Source organism: Heptranchias perlo, chromosome 3 (assembly GCF_035084215.1).
Source record: "Heptranchias perlo isolate sHepPer1 chromosome 3, sHepPer1.hap1, whole genome shotgun sequence".
NCBI lineage: Eukaryota > Metazoa > Chordata > Chondrichthyes > Hexanchiformes > Hexanchidae > Heptranchias > Heptranchias perlo.
The window spans coordinates 47,164,013-47,190,092 of record NC_090327.1 but is presented as its reverse complement, the minus strand read 5'-3'; the positions used below and the strand labels follow the sequence as shown (position 1 = coordinate 47,190,092).

Below are 26,080 nucleotides of genomic sequence, written 5' to 3'. Positions count from 1 at the left end.
AAAGGGAATAGTTGCAGTAAGTCATTTCAAGATAAAGCAGCAATTGCAAGATAGTAAAGTATCATAAAGGCCATTTAGATAGGAAACAAATAGTGTAAGAACAGCAAAGTATTATTAAAATGAACAATGTAAAATAGATTTGAAGATCTATAGCAACCAGCAACAGAGTTCAAATATGAAATGCTTTATACAAGATTACAAGATAATAGACACAGAACCATAGATACAGAAAACAGAAAGAACTCACTTGTGGGGTTAGAGAGAAGAGAACCACAAATATACACAAGGCTATGTATGTGTAGAGACAGAGAGAATCATAGCCACATACAAGGGCGAGGACTGGTCTTGGTTATTTCCCCTTCAAAATTTCTAAAACCACCATTGCAAAAATTGCACTTGGTGTACTTTATTTCCATATAATACAACTGATAGAATATTGGGTATATCTGCAGCTTAAGTGATGATGAGTTCATGTCCCACTACACTCTTATTGTAACTAATTATTTTAAAATATCATAGGTGAGGCCATTGGGTTTCAGTGTTCACATAAAAAAACTGAATTGCAGAATGTGATCCCAGGCACTAAGAAAATTCTAAAATCCAATGTCATAAAAAGGATTTTAACTTGTTTAATCACCTTGAAGCACTGGCTTTCTTTGTAGATCTTTATTCAGGGCTGATTTCCAGTTACACCTTATTTTTGAGCTGTCAGTTTTGGATGTCAACTTTCTTGAAATTGTTGCCAGCTTTTCCAGTTGTAGGTTGGCATATATGCATCATCATGCATTGTTTCCAGAAGTTTTGTTATATGAAAAAAAATCTTGTGATTCTGTGATAATGGATTGATGCTAATTCCAGATTTTCAGACCAGATATATTCAGTATGACATTGTTCTTGCAGCGCAACCAGTCCAATTTTGTCACTCCATCCATTTTCTGGGGAGGTGGGGAATAAGGTAGAAATTATATCCACATTATATTTAAATCAGTTACTATTTCACGCACACGGGTGGATCTCTGTTTTCCCGCCCTGTTACAGAGAGAAGCGAATCTCCAGTTGCCCCGTGAGAATTGGACGCATCACGTGCCCGGACCTTGTGTTGTTGCCATGGAGACAGACGCCGAGCCTAGCGACCGCCGTTTGAAGCTTGAACGAAAACAAAATGTCGATTGGTGCACCTGCAGCGAGTAACGAGAGCCGGTCGGGTTTGATTCACGGTAGGAGCGATAATATTAGTCCTTGCAGTCAGTAATGTTTGAGTCAGAGGTCGAGGTGATATTTATCCGGGGGTGGGGCAGGGCAGGGCCCATTGGCCCATGTTTCTCCAGTCACCTGGTGCTGCCAGTGTCCTACACACCTGGTCTATGAGCGGCTCTGATGTTACACTTCACTTTCGCCTTCCTCCTGCTCTGTTCGGGGCAACTTTTCTGGTGACGTCCGAATAATATGACCACGGTATACTTGAAGGGGAAACATTTTCAGGGCTCTGGGGAAAGAGCAGGGAAGTGGGACTAATTGGATAGCTCTTTCACGATGGGCCGAATGGCCTCCTTTCTGTGCCGTATGATTCTATGATAGGTAATTATTCTCTCCTCATTAATTCAAAAGGCCTTCTGATTAGTCGTCATCTTTAACTAACTTTTTGTATGCGCACTAAACTCAAACTCCCGGTCCAATTGTTGCATTTGGACGCTGCTTTTGACTACAAATAACATGTAAACAATTTTACTTACTATTATCTTGATTTTATGGTTACACAAAAACTTTTTTTTTAGAAACTCTTCTTTTGCAATTGCTATCGCCTATTTAATCTTTTCATTAGTCCAGCTGTCTGTTGTTGTTATTACTCAAGTGCAAAATTTTAACTACTTGTCTATTTCTGTTTTGCTTACTTTTAAGGTTAAATTTTGGGAGGTCCTTTTTCTTTCGGGTTACCATTGACTTTATCGTATTAGAATTTAACTGCAAAGCCATAATATAAGCTCTGTACCGAAGCGTCCAGATATGTGTTGTAAGTTTCATTTTAGAAATAAATAACTGCTATACATACCTGACGCACACCTTTAATGTTAGTGTGTCAAAGGGTGAAGATTAAATGCTGAATCAGGTTCCAGAGTTATGATTTGCTTTTAGCAACTGTTTTTTAAATGTAATTCCTATATTTTAAAAGTCCCAAAATTGGCTAATTCAATGATAAAGAAAGAACTGGCATTCATACAGGGCCTTTCACATACTCCCAAATATTTTACAACCAAGGATGTGATATTGAGGTGTAGTCACTGTTGTAATGTATGGAAATGCAGCAAACAGTTTGAGCACAGCAAAGTTCCACAAACAGCAATGACCACATAATCTGTGTTTGTTTTTTTAATTGATGTTGGTAATGCCAGAAGATCTTTTATGCCCACCCGAAAGGGCAGATGGGGCCTTGGTTTAACATCTCATCCAAAAGGCAGCACCTCTGATGGTACAGCACTGTTTAGATTATGTCCTCAAGTGTCTGGAGTGGGATTTGAACCCACAACCTTCTGACTCAGGCGAGAGTGCTACCACTGAGCCAAGGCTGACACCTGTGTAAACTACTTGGTTGTATTATGGCAGTAATATCCTTAAGACATTATTGGTCCAGATCTTGCTGGAGTGGGGCATCTCGCAGCATACGCGTTATTTAGACTTTTTCCTGCCCTTCAGCTCAATTTTTTTGCGCCGTAACTTGTTGGAAGTGCGTGTTTATAACGGTGTGGCAAAGGCAACAGGGCACCTTAGTGAACAGTGGGACCAATAGTGTATCTCCTTAACCAATGAGATTTAAGGATTGAAGAAACCGAGGAAGGATGGATCAGGAGGGTGAATTAGAGTCAAATCAGGTACAGAAAGAGAAATAAAGAAGGGGAAAGAAAGATTGGATTAAGAGAGAGAAAAGAGACAGAAAGGAAAAGTAATTAAAAACAAAAATATAAATGTGATATTTTTAAAATCTCCAACAACAATTCACAACCTGAAGGAATGAGACTCTACACTTACAATTGTCCATTTTCTGGGCAAGAGAGGTTGATCGGTGTTGCATTAGCAGTTATCACGTCATTGAACAGGGACTTACGCTGTTAGGTTCCGGCCCTAACGTTCTGTGGCGAGTTTAATGGGCAACTAATGTGCAAATCCAGCAAGTTCTTAAAAATAATGGGGAGGCTAAAGGTGAGCTGCCGTTTGTGCGAAGCAAACGGCGGATTGGCATAAATCGATCAGCAAGTTCTGGAGATTCGCAACCTTCACCGTATCTCTTAATCCTCTGAACTTGTTGGCAGGTTTGCGCATTAATAACTGCCCATTTTGTTTTTCGGAAGCTTTGGTTCCTGGAACTGCCTCCACTGAAAATTGTTTTTAATCAGTGCCAAGTTACCCAATGGGCTTTCAAATTCCAGTAAATATCATATTTATAGTAATATGGTTTTTACAGGGATTCATTTTTATTAATATTTCAGTGTTATTTTATGGTCAAATTAGTGGAATGTTGTAACTTTACCATTGAACTGCTAAGTGAAAAATGTCATTTTGGATGGCAAAGATCTTTTTGGTAGGAAGATGGTAGTGGTTGTTGGTGGCCAATCATCTCAGCCCCAGGACATTGCTGCAGGAGTTCCTCAGGGCAGTGTCCTAGGCCCAACCATCTTCAGCTGCTTCATCAATGACCTTCCCTCCATCATAAGGTCAGAAATGGGGATGTTCGCTGATGATTGCACAGTGTTCAGTTCCATTCGCAACCTCAGATAATGAAGCAGTCCAAGCCCGCATGCAGCAAGACCTGGACAACATCCAGGCTTGGGCTGATAAGTGGCAAGTAACATTTGTGCCAGACAAGTGCCAGGCAATGACCATCTCCAACAAGAGAGAGTCTAACCACCTCCCCTTGACATTCAACGGCATTACCATCGCCGAATCCCCCACCATCAACATCCTGGGGTCACCATTGACCAGAAACTTAACTGGACCAGCCATATAAATACTGTGGCTACAAGAGCAGGCCAGAGGCTGGGTATTCTTTGGCGAGTGACTCACCTCCTGACTCCCCAAAGCCTTTCCACCATCTACAAGGCACAAGTCAGGAGTGTGATGAAATACTCTCCACTTGCCTGGATGAGTGCAGCTCCAACAACACTCAAGAAGCTCGACACCATCCAGGACAAAGTAGCCCGCTTGATTGGCACCCCATCCACCACCCTAAGCATTCACTCCCTTCACACTGGCGCACAGTGGCTGCAATGTGTACCATCCACTGGATGCACTGCAGCAACTCGCCAAGGCTTCGACAGCACCTCTCAAACCCGCGACCTCTACCACCTAGAAGGACACGAGCAGCAGGTACATGGGAACAACACCACCTGCACGTTCCCCCTCAAGTCACACACCATCCTGACTTGGAAATATATCGCCGTTCCTTCATCGTCGCTGGGTCAAAATCCTGGAACTCCCTTCCTAACAGCACTGTGGGAGAACCTTCACCACATGGACTGCAGCGGTTCAAGAAGGCGGCTCACCACCACCTTCTCGAGGGCAATTAGGGATGGGCAATAAATGCCGGCCTCGCCAGCGACGCCCACATCCCATGAACGAATTAAAAAAACATTATATTTTCTATTACTCCAGGATCATCTGGGAGACCCCATGACCTTTTTTTCTCCATGACAAACCGTCTCCTCAAACTGTTCCACAGCCACTCCAATCACTTTTACCACCCTAGCCTCTCTCCAAAAAGTCCACCCTTACCTGTCCAACTACTTCCCCTTATCCAACCTCCCTTTTTTTAAGTCCTTGAACGCATTATTGCCTCCCAGCTCCATTCCCACTTCTCCCACAACTCTGTTCGTATCCCTTAAGTCTGCCTTCTTCCTTGTTCACTGCACTAAGTCTTCTCTCGTCAAAGTAATGAATGATATCCTCTCTGACTGCAACTCCGTGTCCTCCTCAACCTCGCTGTTGTCCTCCTCCACTGCCTCTCCTCCATGGTCCAGCTCCATGGGAATGTCCTTTCTTGGTTCCACATCTATCTATCTAAATGCATTTAGTGCATCTCCAACAATGACTTCTTTTCATTTTTTTTATGTACCCACGTGATGGCCTCTGGAAAACCCCAGAATTTATCCTTGGCCCACTTCTCCTGATCTACATGCTTTGCTTTGGTGACATTGTCTCTTGGAACGAAGTTAGCTTCCATATGTATGCTGATGTCACTCAGCTTTATCTTTCCACCACTTCCATCATTCTGTGCTGTCAAACTGCCTGTGTGACATTAACTTGTGAATGAGTGAGAATCTCCTCCAGTTGAAGGTGGGGCACATCAATCCTGGTTCCCAGCAAAAACTCTGTTTCCTTGCCACTGAATCTGTCCATCTCTCCAGTTGCTCATTCTGGATGAATGTTTTCAACCTCAACGTCCTGCTTGACTCAGCTGAGCTTCAAATGCCATACTCTATCCATTGCCAAGACTGTTTACTTCCACCTTCACAGCATTGCCTGCCTCCGTTCGTACCTCACCTGCCAAAACTCTTATCCACACTTTCATTACCTCTAGACTCAATTTCTCCAGCGGCCTTATTGCCAGACGCCTGATCTATACCCTCTATAAACTCCAACTTGCCCAAAACTCAGCCACCCATACTAAGTCCTGATTGCTCATCACATATGTCCTTGCCTACCTAGAATACCTCCCCGTCTCCTGAAGCATCAAATTTCAAATCTTCATGCTTATCTACAGATACCTCCACCATCAATCTATCTTATCTCTGCAACCTTATGTTGCCTTCCATAGTCCCTGATTCCCTGACTCTGGGAGGTGCATCCACCTCTCTCTGTTCCACCATTGGCGGTATAGCCTTACTCTGGCATTCCCTCTCTAAATCACTCTGCCTCTCTATTTCTGCGGTTGCCTCTAAAAACTTCCATAAATCCCACAAGCAATTGGTCATCTCAAGTCCCTCACAAAGGCATGGCATTCGTTGTTTTGTTGCTCTTCGAAGCACATGAGACGTTTTTCTACATTAAAGATGTTACATAAAGGCAAGTTGTAATATTTTTGTAATATTTCTATAGATTAGAATTTGGATATACAATAACGCATATATTTTGAAGAAAATTAACAGACTCAATATGCCACCTCCGCCTCTCCTATCCTCTTAAAGCTTTCTGCACTGATACTTCTGCCACTTTTCTTCTACACTAGATAAGCTTCTTCAGCTCCTGTGGTTCCTCTCCCAGCTAGGCAATTGCTCACAATATTTTCATTGAGGGTCATTAAAACCCATCCGCATCTCATGCCAGGTTCTTTTATTTTTTTGAGATTGCGCTCAGTTGCCAACCAGTCACAGCCCCCCCTTACTCTTTGGAATACTCACTAAGCAGATTAATTTTAGTGCTGAATATTGATCTACTGTCCATGACCTCATTCACCTTCTGCTTGTGAACTGGGTTTCTTGCTTTTTTGACAAGGTTTTAAGAGCAGATTTGCTATTGATATTACTATTCAATAACTTCTAGGGTTCATAGCCGTTATACCCATGTTATTTAGTGATTACTAATGAAATCTCTGATTGGATTGCTTTACCATATATAGACATACCTAGAGACACAATGGCATGCAAGTTATTTTATCAGGACAATAACTGTTTTAAAACAAATTCTACTTTTCATTTTTCTCCTTCTAGGAATGCAGTATTTTTTGGGAATTGATTATCATAATTTGCAGAAATTATGCAACATCAGTGGCCTACAGAACAGGTACCACACAAAATAATGAAACTGATTCGATTCTGTTTTGTGAACTGCTTACAGCCTTTACAGACAAGCGTACAGACGAGCTGCAATGACTCTGAAAGCTGCTGTTTCTAGCAAAACTGAAGTATGATTTAAATAAGTCAATTCCTGCCCTCCCCTAAAAAAAGATATAAGGTCAAGCTTTTATGTGACACTCAGCCTGGCTAAAAACAAACGAATTACACTACCCAAGGCAGAAGTATTTTTGTGATGAGCAACTCTAGCACTTGAACTCATGGCTTTCTGGTTGGGAATAGAACACTGAACCATTTGACTTATCAGAACATTCACAGTTTGAACTGATCTATTCATGCAGGATTATAGTGTCTCAGTATGACATACTTCTAGTGCTGTACCTTTATGTGATTCCTATGTCTTAGAGTTATCACTGAGTGAAATTAAGCCTCTGAAATGAAAGACTGTTCTATAAATAGGCACTAACAAGGTGATATCTGACACATGCAAATGTCAGTAGACCATATTTTAGTCTCAATTTTACACTAAGCACACTGAGTCAAACTGGCATCAAATCCACCTTTAATGAGCCAAGTTTCAATTTATGTCAGTATAGAACTAGAGTTCTTATTCTAGTACAGTTTATGCTACTGTCACCTTTGTTCTGGAATGAATTCTGCTTTTATAATGATTCAGTGCAAAGTTGGCAATTGAAACACTGCTGAATTGCAGAATCTAATCTTGTATGGCCATGAAACATCAAACCTTCAAGGGCTGTTTTGATGCTGGTGTGAGCTTAGAACAGGTGTCAAAATCATGTTCCAAAGTTCCAGGCTACCAGACATCAAAATCTAAAACCACCTTTCAAGGACATACTGCCAGTGCTATCTTTTCTCCTCCACCACTATCAGAAATGCTTTATGGAACGTATATTAAAGCCATGTATGCCTACATGGAGTACTTACGGAAAAATCAGTCACCATGTAACTTTTATGAAAGACAACCTACTGATAACAGTAGCAGGACTGTGAAAATTGATGGTCTTCAAATAAACAATTAAACAGAAACCACAGGAGATGTGAGAAGAAATACAACTGTTAAAACTGTAACTTAATACAGTGTGATAAAGCTACACTCTATGCCAGAGAGTGTCAACTCTTTGTTAAACCATGCATTAACCCAACTGTCTATGGTAGAATAAGGTCTTAGGATGAATATAATGAATGGAACTACTGGACAAAAACAGATTGTCTGGTGACCAGTGGGAGTCAGGCAAATTTATAGTAGGTACCTTGGCCACTGTCCTAGAGAAATGAATTTGAAATCCAAGCAGAGTAGTACAGGTTCAGCTAAGACAAGAAGATTTGAGGAAACCATTTTAGAGCTAACTAAATTGATATGGCTGCTGTAACTAGTATATTCAATGGTGTTGATGGAATCACCAGCGATAGCATTTTCTGGCTGATACGGTCTTCTGATGGAGAGTAAAATTAGGTCCAGAGTCTTGAAAATGAACATAGTGCATTCCACTTTGTAGATTCAATGTCTACACAGTGAACAAGGAAGGAACTTTGGGGCAGCTGTCTTCTTGGAAATGTGCAGTGTGCTTAGGGGTTGGGAAGACCTCAATCAAGTATCATGAGCTGTGGAAGATGATTGACTGTTCGCTGGAGTGGAGGATTGTAGAGGGCGGCGTGTGTATCTAGTGACTGAAGGAGCAACAGGACAATATGATCAAGCCCACTTAAAATGATTAAACATAGAAAATAATGATGGTATGGTCCACAGTCAAAGATGAACAAGAAGAAGTATGGTTGTACAACTAATTGAGAAGATGTTTTCTGCAACTTTCAATAACGATGAGGTGAGCTGCATCTGTTTTTAAAGTGGTTAGATAGTATTTAAACAATTGCAGCCTCTAATTGATATAGTTTATGTGGATCACCTCAAATCATGTCAGGGCAGGAACATATCCTGCTGAATGCTTATGATCCTGTAGGAAGTTTCCCATGTGAAGCTAAAAAAGCATGGAGATTCAGATTTAGAGAGTGATGTGAAGCTGAAATGGTCAATAGATGGCAGTTTTATTCAGTGACAACATTGTTACTGGGGTTTAAGGCTGAGGTAAAGTTGTCTTCTCAGAAACAGCAACAAACTACCAATAAATTAATCTATTGAGATTTTACACTGAAGGGCTGAATGTATGCCCCTGGCTCACTGGGAGTGCATGTTGGAAAATTGTGGGGCGTATGCCTGTGGTTTCCTAATATGTGCTCCATGCTGGGAACATGCATTCATAAAGTTCACCCTTGAATTTCAAAATAAATTTAAGTTAAATGTTCTAGAAAGGAATGGGAATTGATGTCATCTGTTTTGTACTTGTGAAATACAATCTTATTTTGACCTCAGCTAATTATTTAAAGTATTTTGGGTTATTAATCTAAAAATACTAAGCTTTTCTATTGTAATCAAAACATTATTATTCTTTCTTTACATGCTACCATCTAATGCCTGTTATTATCTTTCAACATATCATTTTTGGAAGCTTTGAAGATAAAAATAAGGGTTCTCCTAATAATGTCAAGCTTCTGAGCTAATGCTGCCATGAATTGACCCCGTGGATGTAGCTCTTCAAGTAAACGGGTTAGTTTGTCTGGAGTTGCAGAGGATGCAATGTAAAAACACTCCAAAATCCTTTTTAATGTCATTGAGCAGTGCCATGAGGTTGTTTGCTGCCAGACAATTAGCACTACATTCCTCTGCCTGGTATTAGCAAAGGGGTTTACATTCCCTACCCCAGCACCAATGCAAGTTGCTTCCAGGCACTAGCTGCCCACCAGAATTGCTCCCAGTTCCACCTACTCCCTCTGAGATCTAATCTCTCACTTCCGTCCACTCCTAGATCCTAGCTTGCCACCGTTTCCCATCCTGAGTCTCCATTTCCACCCATGCCCAGCCTCCAGGTCCCTCCTGGCCTGAGCCCGCAGGCCAGGAGTTGATTCCCTCCTTCTTACCCAGGAATAGATAAAATCACTTCGGCCATCTGAGGGTTGAAACCTCTAAATTTCCATGAGAGGTTAGATAAAAAGGTGAGAATTAGAGTGGGAGATAAGCAGTTAGTTTTAAGGAGAGAGAGAGAGACATACACCAATGTTATTTTTATTTTTGACTGTAACACCCACTTTGGAAGACTGACCTAGTCATAGAGTCATAGAGTCATACAGCACGGATAGAGGCCCTTCGGCCCATCGTGTCCGCGCCGGCCATCAGCCCTGTCTACTCTAATCCCATATTCCAGCATTTGGTCCGTAGCCTTGTATGCTATGGCATTTCAAGTGCTCATCCAAATGCTTCTTGAATGTTGTGAGGGTTCCTGCCTCCACAACCCTTTCAGGCAGTGAGTTCCAGACTCCAACCACCCTCTGGGTGAAAAAGTTCTTTCTCAAATCCCCTCTAAACCTCCCGCCTTTTACCTTGAATCTATGTCCCCTTGTTATAGAACCCTCAACGAATGTTAGGAAAATTTTCTATGATTCTATGTGTATAATTTTCTGCAGTATTTGGAAATGTAATGAATTGCATGCTACAAAATGTTGGAAGAATTAGTAATAGTTGTCATAGGTAGAAAAAATTGGTTAGTTATTTCTTTCAGTAATAGAATGTTCTGGTTAGTTAGTTTATAGCCCTAAGTTCTTATAACTGAGCTAAATGTTTAAGGGCTTCCTGAACAAATTTATAGGAACAGGAGTAGGCCATTCAGCCTATTCCACCATTCAATTACATCATGGCCGATCTGTATTTTAACTCCATTTCCGCCTTGGTTCCATATCCCTTAATATCCTTACTTAACAAAAATCTATCAATCTCAGTTTTGAAATATTCAATTGACCCCCAGCCTCAACAGCTTTCTGGGGGAGATAGTTCCAGATTTCCACTACACATTGTGTGAAGATGTACTTCCTGACATCACTCCTGAATGGCCTAGCTCTAATTTTAAGGTTATGCCCCCTTGTTATGGATTCTCCCACCAGAGGAAATAGTTTCTCTTTATCTACCCTATCAAATCCTTTAATCATCTTGAACACCTCAATTAGATCACCCCTTAATCTTCTATACTCAAGGGAATACAAGTCTAGTTGTGCAACCTAGCCTCATAATTTAACCCTTTTAGACCCTGATTAGATGCTGAGAGGATGTTACCCCTCATGAGGGAATCTAAAACTACATAGTCTCAGAATAAGGGGTCGCCCGTTTAAGACGGAAATGAGGAGGAATTTCTTCTCCCAGAGGGTCATGAATCTTTGGAATTCTTTACTCCAAAAAGCTGTGGAGGCTGAGTCATTGAATCTGTTCAAGGCTGAGTTAGACAAATTTTTGATCAGCAAGGGAGTCAAAGGATATGGGGAAAAGGCAGGAAAGTGGAGTTGAGGTAAAAATCAGATCAGCCATGATCTCATTAAACGGCGGAGCAGGCTGGAGGGCCTGAATGGCCTACTCCTGCTCCTATCTCTTATGGTCTGTATCATTTTGGTGAATCTGCGCTGCACTCCCTCAAAGGCCAACATATCCTTCCTGTGGTGCAGTGCTCAGAACTGAACCCAGATGTGGTCTAGCCAGAGCTTCATACAACTATAGCATAACTTCCACCTCTTTGTATTCCAGCCCCCTTGAGATAAAGGCTAACATTCCATTAGCCTTTTAAATTTTTTTTTGTATCTGTCCACTAGTTTTTAGTGATTTCTGTACATAGACCTCTAAATCTCTCTGCTCCTCCACAATTCCTTGCTTCTCACCATTTGGAAAATACTCTGATCTATCTTTCGTAGGTCCAAAGTGCATGACCTCACACTTCCCCACACTGAACTCCATCTGCCACAGTTAATCTCGCTGGATGTCAAACCACAATTGAGAGCCAGAGCTCCAGTCTCCATTTTCTAGGACTGTCTGGAGCAGGACTCGATCCCTGCACCTTCTGACTCAGAGGTTGGAATGCTACCATTAAGCCAAAGGATTCACTCCAGAAAGAACTTACATTTATATAGGGTCTTTCATGACCTCCGGATGTCCCAAAGCACATTACAGCCAATGAAGTACATTTGAAGTTTAGTCACTGTTGTAATGTAAGAAACATGGTAGATGGGGCCTCGGTTTTAACATCTCATCCGAAAGACAGCACCTCAGACAGTGCAGCACTGCCTCAGTACTGCACTGGAGTGTCAGCCTAGATTTTGCACCAAAGTCTCTGGAGTGGAGTTTGAAACCACAATCTTCTGACTCAGAGGCCAGAGTGCAATCATTGAGCCACAGCTGACCTCCAAATTATTTCAGTGGATTTTTGAGCATATGACTAAAGAGTTGAAAATTTCTATTCCACACTATATAAAGCCTAGCATTTTCAATGGAGGAACAAGGGCAGATTAGCTGAGAAGTAGGAAAGTTTGATGACAGTCTTGGAAGCTAGTCAATAATACCATTGTTCTTTTAATGTAATGACCTTGGCCTTTATAGATCTTCTGAATAAAGTCTGCAACCATGTTTAGTGAATTCATAATAAATTTATAATCAACTAAGTAGAGGTAAGGCTGGTAATTAATTTGTTGTACTGGACTACATAAACAATTCTCTTATTGCCCACCATGAATTCCCTTACGCTAAATCATTAATTGTACTTTACCTGGATTATTTTATTTTAATTCTGTACTGATTGAAAAATGAAGACTTTTGTTTGATTTGTTTCAGGTAGAAATAATAAGTTTCAGGTAAACTAGCGTTTTATTGACTTATTTGATTTTCAGGGATAATCCTCATACTACACCTGAGGCTCATCATTCATTCCTACAGTTATATCGAAATATATTCATCCAACCAAAACCCGTGTTACCCAAGATTCCTGTGCTAAAAAGGTAAGAAATTAAAATTGTCTTGCAATCAGCATTAGTAAGGATGAGGATAAAAATATACCATTTTAAAAAGGCAAACTTCAAAGGCTGAATTGAAACAAATTAACTGGGAAATATTGCTGAAGGGTATATTTAACTGAGGAAAATAAAACACTTTTAAATGATAATGTTGTATAAGCAAGATAAGTAAACTAATTGTAAGCAAAACAAGCATAGGAACATAGGAACAGGAGTAGGCCATTCAGCCCCTCGTGCCTGCTCCGCCATTTGATAAGATCATGGCTGATCTGTGATCTAACTCCAAATACCCACCTTTGGCTATATCCCTTAATACCTTTGATTGCCAAAAAGCTATCTATCTCAGATTTAAATTTAGCAGTTGAGCTAGTATCAATTGCCATTTGCGGAAGAGAGTTCCAAACTTCTACCACCATTTGTGTGTAGAAATGTTTTCTAATCTCGCTCCTGAAAGGTCTGGCTCTAATTTTTAGACTGTGCCCCCCACTCCTAGAATCCCCAACCAGAGGAAATAGTTTCTCTCTATCCACCCTATCTGTTCCCCTTAATATCTTATAAACTTTGATCAGATCACCCCTTAACCTTTGAAACTCTAGAGAATACAACCCCAATTTGTGTAATTGCTTCTCGTAACTTAACCCTTGAAGTCCGGGTATCATTCTAGTAAACCTACGCTGCACTCCCTCCAAGGTCAATATGTCCTTCCGAAGGTGTGGTGCCCAGAACTGCTCACAGGTGCGGTCTAACCAGGGTTTTGTATAGTTGCAGCATAACTTCTGCCCCCTTGTACTCTAGTCCTCTAGATATAAAGGCCAGCATTCCATTAACCTTATTGATTATTTTCTGCACCTGCTCATGACACTTCAATGATCTATGTACCTGAACCCCTAAGTCCCTTTGCACATCCACGGTTTTTAACTTTTTACCATTTAGAAAGTACCCTTTCCTTTTTTGATCCAAAGTGGATGACCTCACATTTGTCTACATTGAATTCTATTTGCCACAGTTTTACCCATTCACCTGATCTATCAATATCTCTTTGTAATTTTATGTTTTCATCTACACTGCTTACAATGCCACCAATCTTTGTGTCATCGGCAAACTTAGATATAAGACTTTCTATGCCTTCATCTCAGTCGTTAATAAATATTGTGAATAATTGAGGCCCCAAGACAGATCCCTGCGGGACTCCACTTGTCACATCCTGCCAATGTGAGTACCTACCCATTATCCCTACTCTCTGTCGCCTTTCACTCAGCCAACTTCCTAACCAAGTCCGTATTTTTCCCTCGATTCCATGGGCTTCTATCTTAGCTAACAGTCTCTTAGGTGGGACCTTATCAAATGCCTTCTGGAAGTCCATATAAATAACATCCATTGACATTCCCCTGTCCACGACTTTAGTCACCTCTTCAAAAAATTCAATCAGGTTCGTCAGGCACGACCTACCTTTCACAAATCCATGCTGGCTCTCTCTGATTAACTGAAAATTCTCGAGGTGTTCAGTCACCCTATCCTTAATTATAGACTCCAGCATTTTCCCCACAACGGATGTAACGCTAACTGGTCTATAATTCCCTGGTTTCCCTCTCTCTCCTTTCTTAAAAAGCGGAGTGACATGTGCAATTTTCCAATCCAGAGGGACAGTTCCTGAATCTAGAGAACTTTGAAAGATTATAGTTAGGGCATCTGCAATGTGCTCACCTACTTCCTTTAAAACCCTGGAAAATGAATTAATACATTGATTAAAATGGAAATGAAAAAAAAGTCAACTTTACAAAGCTTAGGAGAAAATGGAGGGAGAGAACTCTGGGAAGAGAATAGAAGTTTGCTAAAACAGATTCAAGGTTTATCAGAAATGTAGAGAGCATCTCTCTCTCTCTAGCTTTTCTCCCATCTCCCCATATGTCCTCTCTGAGCTCATCCATGCGACCCACTTGCTTGCTTGACCTCATTTGCACTAAACTGCTGACCACCCAACTTCCTTTCCTGGTCCCCATGCTAGCTGACATTGTACATGATTCCCTCTCCTCGGGTTCTGTCCCCCTCCCTTCAAAAAGTGCTCTCATCACCCCTCCTCAGAAAACCCACTTTTGACTTCTCAGTCCTCGCCCCATCTCTTTTTCCTCTCCAAAGTTTTCAAACGGGTGTCACCTCCCAAATCCTTGCCCACTTTTCCCACAGCTCCATGTTTCACTCTCTCCAATCAGGTTTCTGCCCCTGCCAATGAAGTACTCTTGATGTGTAGTCACTGTTGTAATATTGGAAATGTAGCAATTAATTTGCTCACAGGTCCCACAAACAGCTATGATATAATGACCAGGTAATCTGTTTTAGTGACATTGCTCGAGGGATGAATATTGCAAAGGACACCGGGGAGAACTCCCCCCCCCCCCCCCCCCCCCCCCCCCCCCCCCCTCTTCGAACTAGTGTCACGTCCATCTGCGAGGGCATACAGGGTCTCGGTTTAACATCTCATCTGAAAGACGGCATCTCCGACAGTGCGGTACTCCCTCAGTACTGCACTGAAGTGTCAGCCTGGATTATGTGCTCAAGTCTCAGGATTTGTAAAGCAGTTTGCAAGTTTTGATGTAATATGCTTCTTACCAAATGTATCAATATGCATCTAAAATTAGAAAACTGATTAAACTGCAGGCAACGTTTCAAGCATAAGAATTTATTTTTGCCTTTAAATTTATGCTTTTTTAAAGCAGAAAGTTGCACCTGAAATCCCATATAAGTGCATCAATAAAAGACGATCATATTTATCTGGACAAGAATAACGAGGAGGATACACCTTATCATTTAAAAAAAGAGGTTAAAACCCTAATTAGGATACTTAGAAAGATGTAAGTACCACTATTAGAAAAATGAATAGCGTAACAGTTATTATTTAAGTATTGATTTTTAAAAAAAACTCACTAATTTAGTAAAAATAACCAACTGTTTTATAAAATTATTTTAAATTTGTCCCATGCTAATAATTAAATTCTAAAGTGTACACATAATGCACCATTCTTCCCACTATTTGTATTATATGTTTGTAGCAAATCACTATGTAGTTGACAAGGCCAGTGTTAATGTGGTGCGGTTTTAAGAGCAGTTTTGTGCCGCAGAGCCATATCTAATAGAAGTTGGATTGAGACTGTCCAAACAGGAATCATATAAACTGTGCATCCCTTTAGCCCAGATCAAACAAAATCCTGGAGATGAAAGGACAGTGTGCTGTAGAGCTCTGCTCATGAGAAAAAAATTACTTTTTGAATGAACTGGTTAATGAGGGTTGGGTAATCAGAAGTTAACTGCTATGAGGAAACCCTCGATTATTACAGGGGACATTACTTCAAAGCTCTGGAGAAAAGCAAAAGACTCCACTTCCACATAAAATTGGTTGGTTAGAGTTTCTAACCCATTTGAGACCACAGATTGTTTTCAGTGATAGTGGCATTTAGAATGAAGGGACATAGATATAATAAATGTAAGAAGTTTAGGACTGTGAGAACGAGAAACTTTTTCAGAGGGTTGTGAGGCTATGGAATGCACTACCATAGTTAATGATTGAAGCAGAGACCATCTCAACATTTAATAATAGGCTGTATAGTTGATGGAAGGAAAGGGGAAATAAAGAGGTATGGGAACAGAGCAGGCACGTGGGAGTAGGACTACAGCTCGTGTGGAGGATAAACATCAACGTGGGATTGGTTGTGCTGACCGGCCGGTTGCTGTGTTGTAATTTCTATGTAATTCCTCCTTTGGTCATACTTCAACTTCTTAGCATCCAAAAGGGTGTCCTGTTCATCGTCCTTCTCTTGTAAATAGCGGGCCAGATTTTGCTGAAAAAATAACGACGTCTGAACGACGCATGCTGTTATTAATTCGCAAATCAGTCAACAACTTGTCGAGAGGAAGAGATTGCGAATCACCACAAGTTGCTGGCTGATTTGCGTAGCTCCGCCATTAGCTTTGTGAAAACGGTATCCTGCGCTTAACCTCCATGTGATTTTCATGAAGTTGCTGCATTTGCACGTTAATTACCCATTAAACTCGCCACAGAAAGTTAAGTCTAGTAATTAACAGCATAAGTACTTTTTTAACGGTGTGATAATTGTTAATGACTGCCAGTCAACCTCTCTTGCCCAGAAAGTGAACAGTGAACAATGTGGAGTCACATTCCTTCAAGTTGCGAATTGTTTCAGGAGATTTTAAAAATGTCAATTTTTAATTATTTTCTTACTTTTCCTTTCTGTCTCATTTTTCTCTCTCTTCATCCAATTTTTCTTTCCCTTTATTTCTCATTCTGTACCTGACTTGACATTGAATCCACCCACTCTAATTCACCCTCCTTCTCAATCCTTCCTCTGTTTATTTCTCAATCCTTAAATCTCATTGGTTAAGAAGATACACTGTTTGTCCTGTTGTTCACCAAGGTCCCAATGCCCTGTTGCCCTCACTGCACCATTATCAGCTTGCGCTTCCAGCAACTTTGTGGGCAAAAAATGTTAAAACCTAAAAGTGCATGAACAAGTCTAACTAAAAGGGTATGCTGCGAGATGCCCTGCTCCAGCAAAATCTGGCCCAGTGTAATATAGAGGTATCCCAAAGGAGACTCCCATTCTGTTGCAGGGGATAATTCCCTCCTTAAGCTCCCAGATATCCCAGAAATTCTGGCTAGCGGAGTTAAATCCACAAAAGTGGTCCACAAATAATGTGTAATAATGACAGCCTGCCTTTGTATGTTTAAATAATTGCTTCTATTGCCTCAGCACCCAAACACAATGGGGGCAGCCTTCAACTGATCTCTGGCCAGCGATTGTAAAGAACACGTTACAGGCCAGTATGATGTCAATGTGGCACGATTTACATGCAACTTTGTATAAGACTGCCTCTTGAAGGTGCAGCGATGTGCCCATACTGGATCCATGAAATGAAGAATGGGCAGTGCAACAGGACAAAGACGCAGGTGTTATGAGACTCTGCCTATTTTTCCCGTACGTTGTATCCCTCCAATGATGAACATGGGTGCAAGGAACAGGCAGCTTCAAAATCTAACCTAATGCTCCTTCTAGGTAAGTAGCAAAAGTAAGTAAGGTGGCTGAATGCTGGGTGTCAGTGGGAACTTCTTTGGTTGAGGTGGCCCTTTGCATCCTTGTGCTGAGTCATAAGATGGCCCTGCAACTGGCTGTGACAAATCCACTGCTAAATTGACTGTCTGGTACTGCTCGCGTTCTGGCACATCTACTGTCATTTGGTGAGGTTGAGAGACTGGAGGGGCCAAATGTGGTGTCGTCCTGAGAGTCTCGTCTGTGTCCGCTCCAGCTTTGCCCTTGCTACTAAGCACTGTCTCACCATGCTCACTGATCTGTGTGGGAGCAGACCTTTGAGCAGCAATGAAGGCAGTGCACCCCTCCAATAGCTCAATCTGATATTGCCAACTTTATTGAAACCGAACAAGACAGCCTCTTTGAGATTGCAACCCAACGCCTCCTTAGCAGCAGTTTGAGGCATTCATGAGAGATACTGTAACTGGGATTAAGATTCAGAGACTCGGGGCTCTGTTGCAGATGGCTTTGGAGTTAACACACGTTCTGTGGGGGACTGAAGTTTTAAAAGTAGTTATGACTGTGCAGATGCAAAAGTGGACTCCTCCATACTTGCCCTTAGAATTTGGAGGTGCTTGGGACATCTTCTAATGAATGCAGGAAATGTTGGTGCTCATTTATCATCCTTTTTAGAAGGCACCATGGATCATATTTGAAGGATCAGCGGGTTCAGCAGCTGAGAAAGGACATGAGCTGGCCCTCAAGCCGGGACGTTCTTGGTTCTCTGCCTCCACCATCTGCTTCTGCTTGCTCATGCCCTGTATTTCACTAATTATCTGAATTTTTTGGGGTTGTTGATTTGCTGGTGCTTGCTACAGCTGGAGTAAGTGACAGAGTGCTTTGTGGTGCTACAGGGGCCTGCAGCTTGTTCTTTGGGATGCCTATAGATAAAGAGAAGAATGTATGTTGGAATGGTGGCTGAAAAGCACTCCTTGATATTCCATAGCTACCAGTGCGTCATGCTTTCACATTTATTCTGCAGGTTAGTTCTGCAGTAAGCTTCAAGTCCCCTCCAAGTCACATACCATCCTGACTTGGAAATATGTCGCCGTTCCTTCATCGTCGCTGGGACAAAGGCCTGGAACTCCCTACCTAACATCACTGTGAGAGAACCTTCACCACACAGACTGCAGTGGTTCAAGAAGGTGGCTCACTACCACCTTCTCAAGGGCAATAAATGCTGGCCTTGCCAGCGACGCCCACATCCCATAAATGAATTTTAAAAAAAGCTTGCTTTATGCAGTCACCTTTCCAAATGTTCATGCAAAACTGTTGCAGTTTAATTTGGCAGTAGGTAAGTATGCCCAGCTTCACTATGGGGGATGCATGTGAAGCTTGGAAAGAGCTATTTACTGAGGGCTTAGCTTGCAGCTTCCATCAGAGTGCAATAAGATGAGAAGAAACTGATAGTGTCTGGCATCCTTTGCCTATCTACTTGATATAATTCAATGCTGGCTAGCTTTACCTTGGCAGACTTCCTAAGGCTATTCATCTTTTTCCTCATGTGCTTCCATGTCCTTTCGCTGTTGGAGACTGTATTTACCTCAACAACCACCTCATGTCAAGCAATAAGAACATTTCTTCTAAGAAGATTGTGTCCTTGAATGGCAAAGAGGGCAATTTTTCTTTTCTACACTTCTAAGAGGACCTCCAAACATATATCTGAAAATGGAGCCGATCTCCTTTCTGCAGCTATTTCTACCTCTACCCAGCAACAATTAACCTGCCCTTTAAACAGCAGCTTCAAATGTTAAGAGCTGCCGCTGCCTGCAATTTCTTTCCCCCTACTGTCAGCAAACTCCCTCAGACAGGTCGAGAGCTTGCTGTGCATATATAATTAGGCTGGCCTCAGAAAATCGAACAAGACTGACCCAGCAAGTGCAAGTTCCATTATAGTGCTTTTTCTACCCCCCCCCCCCCCTCCCCCAAAATGGAAAATTTCCTTCTGTGGCTCTGATGTTATAAAGTTGACTCTCCGCTTTTGGACTGAGACACAATATGTGACAATGTTGTGCCAATTCATCGTTTTTTTAGGAAAGGTTTTTATTGAATTGCACAGTTTATATAATTTATTGGGTTATTGCTGCAGATTGCATTATAGGTACATATAATGAGGTTCTTGCATTTTATTAGCACGAGGTATTGGGACTTGACTAGGTTGGGGTCTGATATAACATTCATAATTGCAATAGTCATCATGCTTATTATGTTTTCTTATTTAATATTGCATGCTTCTGAACATTGTGACTTAATGAGAGTAAGGCTAGTGAGAACTCTTCTAACAACATACACAATGCACGTATTATTTATAAATGACGTACAATATTCCCTGTTCTCTCTTTTAACTACTGAACAACCTAGTAATCTGGTTATGTGAAAGATAAAACCAGCAGTATAAAGTATAATTACAGTTTTTGAAGATCACTTTTGTAATAAATTACTGAAAGTTGTCACTGGAATATTCTATTACCTTAATATTCACACAATATATTGTGATTTTTATATTTCAAGAGTAACAGTTGAGAGAAGTACCGTCTCTGTACAGTTTGCCAGTAGGTTTGTTTGCTACAGATGGCAAAGCAAGGCAGTTAACCAGTCACTAACTGTGCCAAGGCCTGCATGTATTGTCTCAGGCCTGCTTATCTCCAACATCCTTCTTTCATATTGTATCACCTAAACCAAAAAGTACTGTATTTCAGGAATTTTAAAAAAACCTCACCATAAGAAAGTAATAAAGAAATTGCCCCAACAAAAAAAAATTCTGAAATAAATATGAAAAATTAAAACATCAAAAATATGGGAAAAGTCAGTAATAAAGCAACATTGCACTAAAATTATACTGTAAGCATTGAAAATATAAAAAAAAGCAAAGTTTTTGGCATTTTGAGATCTCCTGCACTCAGGAGTTTCACTGCTTCATTCCAAATGGGTGATAAAAGGAAAAAGAACAATACGTTATGGTGCTATGTGCTCTTTTAAATAATTTTATATGAAACCTGAAGCCTTACTGAGACTTGATCATGACATGTGTGCAAGCCCTCAGCAAAGCAGGTGCTTTCCCACCGCATTATACTGCTCTACACGCAAAGGGAGTGTAGCAGGATCAGGCTTCTAGCCTAGATAATGTGATGAGTACCTGTAGCTGTAGTACAATTGCTCTACTGGAGCGCATTATCAATCCCACTGTCAACCAAGTTGTCTGACGGCACAGTATAGTCATTGGCACGAGAGAAGTGGTGGCGAAATAAAGTTGGTGACATCAGCATACGTATGGAAGCTGACCACATATGAGTGATGACTGAGGGACAGCATGTAGATGAGGAAGAGGAGAACTCCGGAGGTAACCACATGGGGTTGGGGGGAGAAACTGTTGCTGGAGAATCTCTGGCTGAATTGGGACAGGGACAAGCAGAACCAGTCCAGGGCATTCCCATGGAGCTGGACTACAGAGGAGAGTTGGTGGAGGAGAAGGGTGTCAGCAACCACGTCAAATACCATGGAGATGTTGAGGAAGGATAGTGCATTGTGCTTGCAGTCTCAGAGGATTTGTTGGTGATTTTGATCAGGGTGATCTTGGTCCTGTGAGTAGGTGTAAGTTGGACTGAAGGGATTTAAACAGTTCTTTTTGGGAGAGACAGCCATGGAATTGGGTGGCAGCATATTCAAGGATCTTTGAGAGGAAAAGGTCAGAGATGGATCATTATTTGGAGAGGATGGGTGGGTCAAAGGTGGGCTTTTGAGAAGCCGGATAGTAATGGTTATTTTGAATGGGAGAGGGACGGGGTCTGAAAAGATTGAACTGTTCATAATATTGGCAAGCATAGAGGCCAGGAAAGGTAGCTCAGAGATCACGAGTTTCATGTTGAGGCAATAGATAAGCAGGAAGTAGGGCTTATGGAAGAGATGAGCTTGGTGAGGGCAGTATGAGATGAGAGAACTTTTGCAGAGCAACAAGGGAGTCGGTCCTTGGTTGAGTGAAGAGCCAGGGATGGTCAGGCCAGGGAAATAGAAGAGAAATTGGAGGCTGAAACAGCTACACAGATGGTCCCAATCTTGGAGATGAAGAAATCCATGAGCTTCCTATATTGATGTTAGAAGGTGTTAGATGATGTAGGTTGGTGGGAAAGGGTTTTGAGGAGGGTTGTCATGGAGAAAATGAGTCATGGGTTGTCCTTGCACTCCAGGATGATACAGGTGGAGCAGGATGATTTGGTTGTAAAGAGGGAGGCATGGTAATACTTGATGTGATCAAGCCAGATTTGGCAATGCACTCAAATCTGCAGACATCTGAATTTTGGGTGTGAAGGTGGAAACTGTTCTAGGGGAGGGGCAGTGTGTAAGCTAGTTAGTGATTTGGTGGGGTGAGGGCATCAAAGGGAGAAGTGAGGGAAATAATTAACAGGTCGACAATTATGTGATGTGGAGGGTCAGAGGAAAGTTATCGAAGGTGTTGAAGTAGACTTTTTTCCTGGGGAGACGGGTGAGGATAGTGTGTTTGGAGGTGGGCAGGGAGAGGTGGATGGTAAGGGTAACAAAGAAATGGCCAGAGATAACCATATCAGTGATCGCAAGATGGTGAGGCTACGTGAATTAGTGACATTGAGAGTGTGGCCGTGGGTATGGGTGGTATGTACGTGAAGAGTGAGTTTGAATGAGGACAAGAGGGCAGATAAGTCAGAAGAGACCGGGCAAGGAGAATTTAGGTGTAGGTTGAAATCATCAAGAATGAGGAGTTGCTCAGTGCAGAAGTTCAAGTAGGAGATGTTGGTGAGGCAGTTGACGTAAAGTGGATACGCAGTACTTTCAAGATGGCGGAAATGGGGTTCACCAGATTCAGAAAAGCTGGTTTCCTAACAGCAGCCTGTTACAAAGCTGCTTTGTTTTGTATCACCAGAGCTCATTTCCCCCTTAAAAAAAAATTTCAAAATCCACCAGTACAAAAATTAGACTTCTGTGTACTTTTTTCCCTATACCACAGCTGATGGAATATTGGGTATAGCTGCAGCTTAATCCATAACAAGTTCATGTCTCACTGCACTCCCATTGTAACATAATCTTTTTGTAAGGCATAGATGAGGCCATTGGTTTTCAATTTTCACAGAAAAACAAGCTAAATTGTATACTGTGACCCTAAAACTTTGATGTGGTGTATATGGACTTTCAAAAGACGTTTGATAAAGTGCTGCATGGTAGGCTTATTATCAAGATTGCGGCCCTTGAATAAAGGGGGCAGTAGCAACATGGATACAGAATTGGCTAAGGGACAGGAAACAGAGAGTAGTGGTGAACGGTTGTTTCTCGGACTGAAGGGAGGTGTACAGTGGTGTTCCCCAGGGATCGGTGCTGGGACCACTGCTTTTCTTGATATATATTAATGACTTGGACTTGGGTGTACGGGAACAATTTCAAAGTTTACAGATGACACAAAACTTGGAAGGGTAGTAAACAGTGAGGAGGATAGTGATAGATCTCAAGAGGATATAGATAGGCTGGTGGCATGGGCAGACACGTGGCAGATGAAATATAACGCAGAAAAATGCGAAGTGATACATTTCGGAAGGAAGAATGAAGAGAGGCAATATAAACTAGAGGGCACAACTCTAAAAGGGGTATAGGAACAGAGAGATCTGGGGGTATATGTGCACAAATCGTTGAAGGTGGCAGGACAGGTCGAGAAAGCAGTTTAAAAAAGCATACGGGATCCTGGGCTTTATAAATAGAGGCATAGGATACAAAAGTATGGAATTCATGATGAACCTTTATAAAACACTTGTTCGGCCACAACTGGAGTATTGTGTCCAGTTCTTTAGGAAAGATGTGAAGGCCTTTAGGGAGGCTGCAGAAGACATTTACTAGAATGATTCCAGGGATGGGGGACTTTAGTTATGTGAATAGACTGGAAAAAGCTGGGGTTGTTTCCTTTGGAACAGAGACGGTTGTGAGGAGATTTGATAGAGGTATTCAATATCATGAAGGGTCTAGACAGAGTAGATAGAGAGAAATTGTTCCCATTGGCGGAAAGGTCAAGAAACAGAGGACATCGATTTAAGGTGATTGGCAAAAGAACCAAAGGTGACATGAGAAAAAACTTTTATACGCAACAAGTGGTTAGGATCTGGAATGTACTACCCGAGGGGATGATGGAGGCAGATTCAATCATGGCCTTCAAAAGGGAACTGGATAAGTACTTGAAAGGAAAAAAAATTGCCAGGCTACGGGGATAGAGCAGGGGAGTGGGACTAGCTGGATTGCTCTTGCATAGAGCCGGCGCGGACTCGATGGGCTGAATGGCCTCGTTCCGTGCTGTAACCTTTCTATGATTCTATAAAACACTAATAAAAATCCTCAAATCCAATGCAATAAAAAGGGTTTAACTTATTCAGTGGCCATGAAGAAGTGGCCTTGGTCATAGGCCTTTATTCAGGACTATTTTTCAGTTGTATGTTTTTTGAGTTGTCAGCTTTTTGAACCTGTTCATCAGGTTGTCTGAATTTTGTAGGTTGGCATTTATGCAATTATATTGGGTGTTCATGGTATCACTCTTCTGCCATGAGAGATCTGCTAGGTTTTTAAAAATTATTTTAAAAATATAATAATTGTACCCTCATTCATAGTGGCTGTGAAGAAAACGGCTACTTTAGTGGAAAACGTGTACTCAGCACTGTGTATGTTTGAGACACACTTAAAAGTTTGAGACCCACCAATGGTTTGTTACCACTGGCAGATAACAGAATAGTAGAAGTAAATTCTTTGGATTCTCTTTGGATTGTATTAAAATCTTTGCAAAATGTAATCCCTGATATCTTGCTCTTTGTGTAAATTTTGATATTCATAAATGCACAGTTTGTAAATGTGCAAAGGAAAATATTGGCAAATGACTACAGATTACAATGCTGATGTGCCACAGCAGATAAAGAACAAATTGAAACCTTTGCTCCTAAATGTATAAAATAAATTGTTTTTATCTTGATGGGGACTTGTTCATGTGCAATTAATGCAGGCAAATAAATATAAAGCAGGGTCCTAACGAGAGAAAAAAGTACATTTAAAGAAAAGGCTGTGCTATAAATATTAAAACACCTTTGGCAAACAAATGCCACTGCCTTTCTTGCATAGATAACACCTTGCAATATCTATAGTATGGCCCAAAGTATATCTAGTGAGAAGTACTTCAGCAATTGGCATACCATCAAAGAATTCCATTAATCGTTTTTTTTCGGGGGTGGGGTGGAAATCAACCTTTTTGTGAAGGTTTAAAGATCTCCTGAAACTTAGTTCTGTTGAGCTGGTACTTTTGCCTTGATTTATAAGTATGATGAGAGGGAAAACAAAAACAGAAGGTAGAATTATCGTGGGCTTTACAAGCTTTAACCAATAAAATCATAGAAAAGTTACAGCATGGAAGGAGGCCATTCGGCCCATCGAGTCCACGCCGGCTCTATGCAAGAGCAATCCAGCTAGTCCCACTCCCCCGCCCTAACCCCGTAGCCTTGCAAATTTTTTTCCTTTCAAGTACTTATCCAGTTCCGTTTTGAAGGCCCTGATTAAATCTGCCTCCACCACCCCCTCTGGCAGTGCATTTCAGATCCTAACCACTCACTGCATAAAAAAGATTTTTCTCATGTCCCCTTTTGGTTCTTTTGCCAATCACCTTAACTCTATGTCCTCTGGTTCTTGACCCTTCCGCCAATGGGAACAGTTTCTCTCTATCTACTCTGTCCAGACCCTTCATGATTTTAAATACCTCTGTTAAATCTCCTCTCAATCTTCTCTGTTCCAAAGAGAACAACCCCAGCTTCTCCAGTCTAACTATGTAACTAAAGTCCCTCATCCCTGGAATCATTCTAGTAAATCTTTTCTTGACCCTCTCTAAGGCCTTCACACCTTTACTAAAGTGCGGTGCCCAGAACTGGACCCAGTACTCCAGTTGTGGTCGAACCAGTGTTTTATAAAGGTTCATCATGACTTCCTTGCTTTTGTACTCTGCTTCGATTTATAAAGTCTGGGATCCTGTATGCTTTTTTAACTGCTTTCTCAACCTGCCCTGCCACCTTCAATGATTTGTGCACATATATCCCCAGATCTCTCTGTTCCTGTACCCCTTTTAGAGTTGTGCCCTCTAGTTTATATTGCCTCTCTTCATTCTTCCTTCCGAAATGTATCACTTCGCATTTTTCTGTATTAAATTTCATCTGCCATCTGTCTGCCCATTTCACCAGCATGTCAATATCCTCTTGAAGTCTATCACTATCCTCCTCACTGTTCAATACCCTTCCAAGTTTTGTGTCATCTGCAAATTTG

The 26,080-nt window shown here is 41.4% G+C and overlaps 1 protein-coding gene across 1 annotated transcript in view; it reads left to right on the top strand.

Moving 5' to 3' along the window:
* Window positions 1-1,117: 1,117 nt before the first annotated feature.
* cnbd1 (cyclic nucleotide binding domain containing 1) overlaps window positions 1,118-26,080 on the top strand; it is a 155,544-nt gene continuing 130,581 nt past the window's right edge. The window contains 4 exon segments of the mRNA XM_067975348.1: window positions 1,118-1,217; window positions 6,699-6,771; window positions 12,558-12,665; window positions 15,392-15,529. Of these exon segments, the coding sequence (XP_067831449.1) occupies window positions 1,163-1,217; window positions 6,699-6,771; window positions 12,558-12,665; window positions 15,392-15,529 (374 nt within the window). The 5' untranslated portion in view covers window positions 1,118-1,162.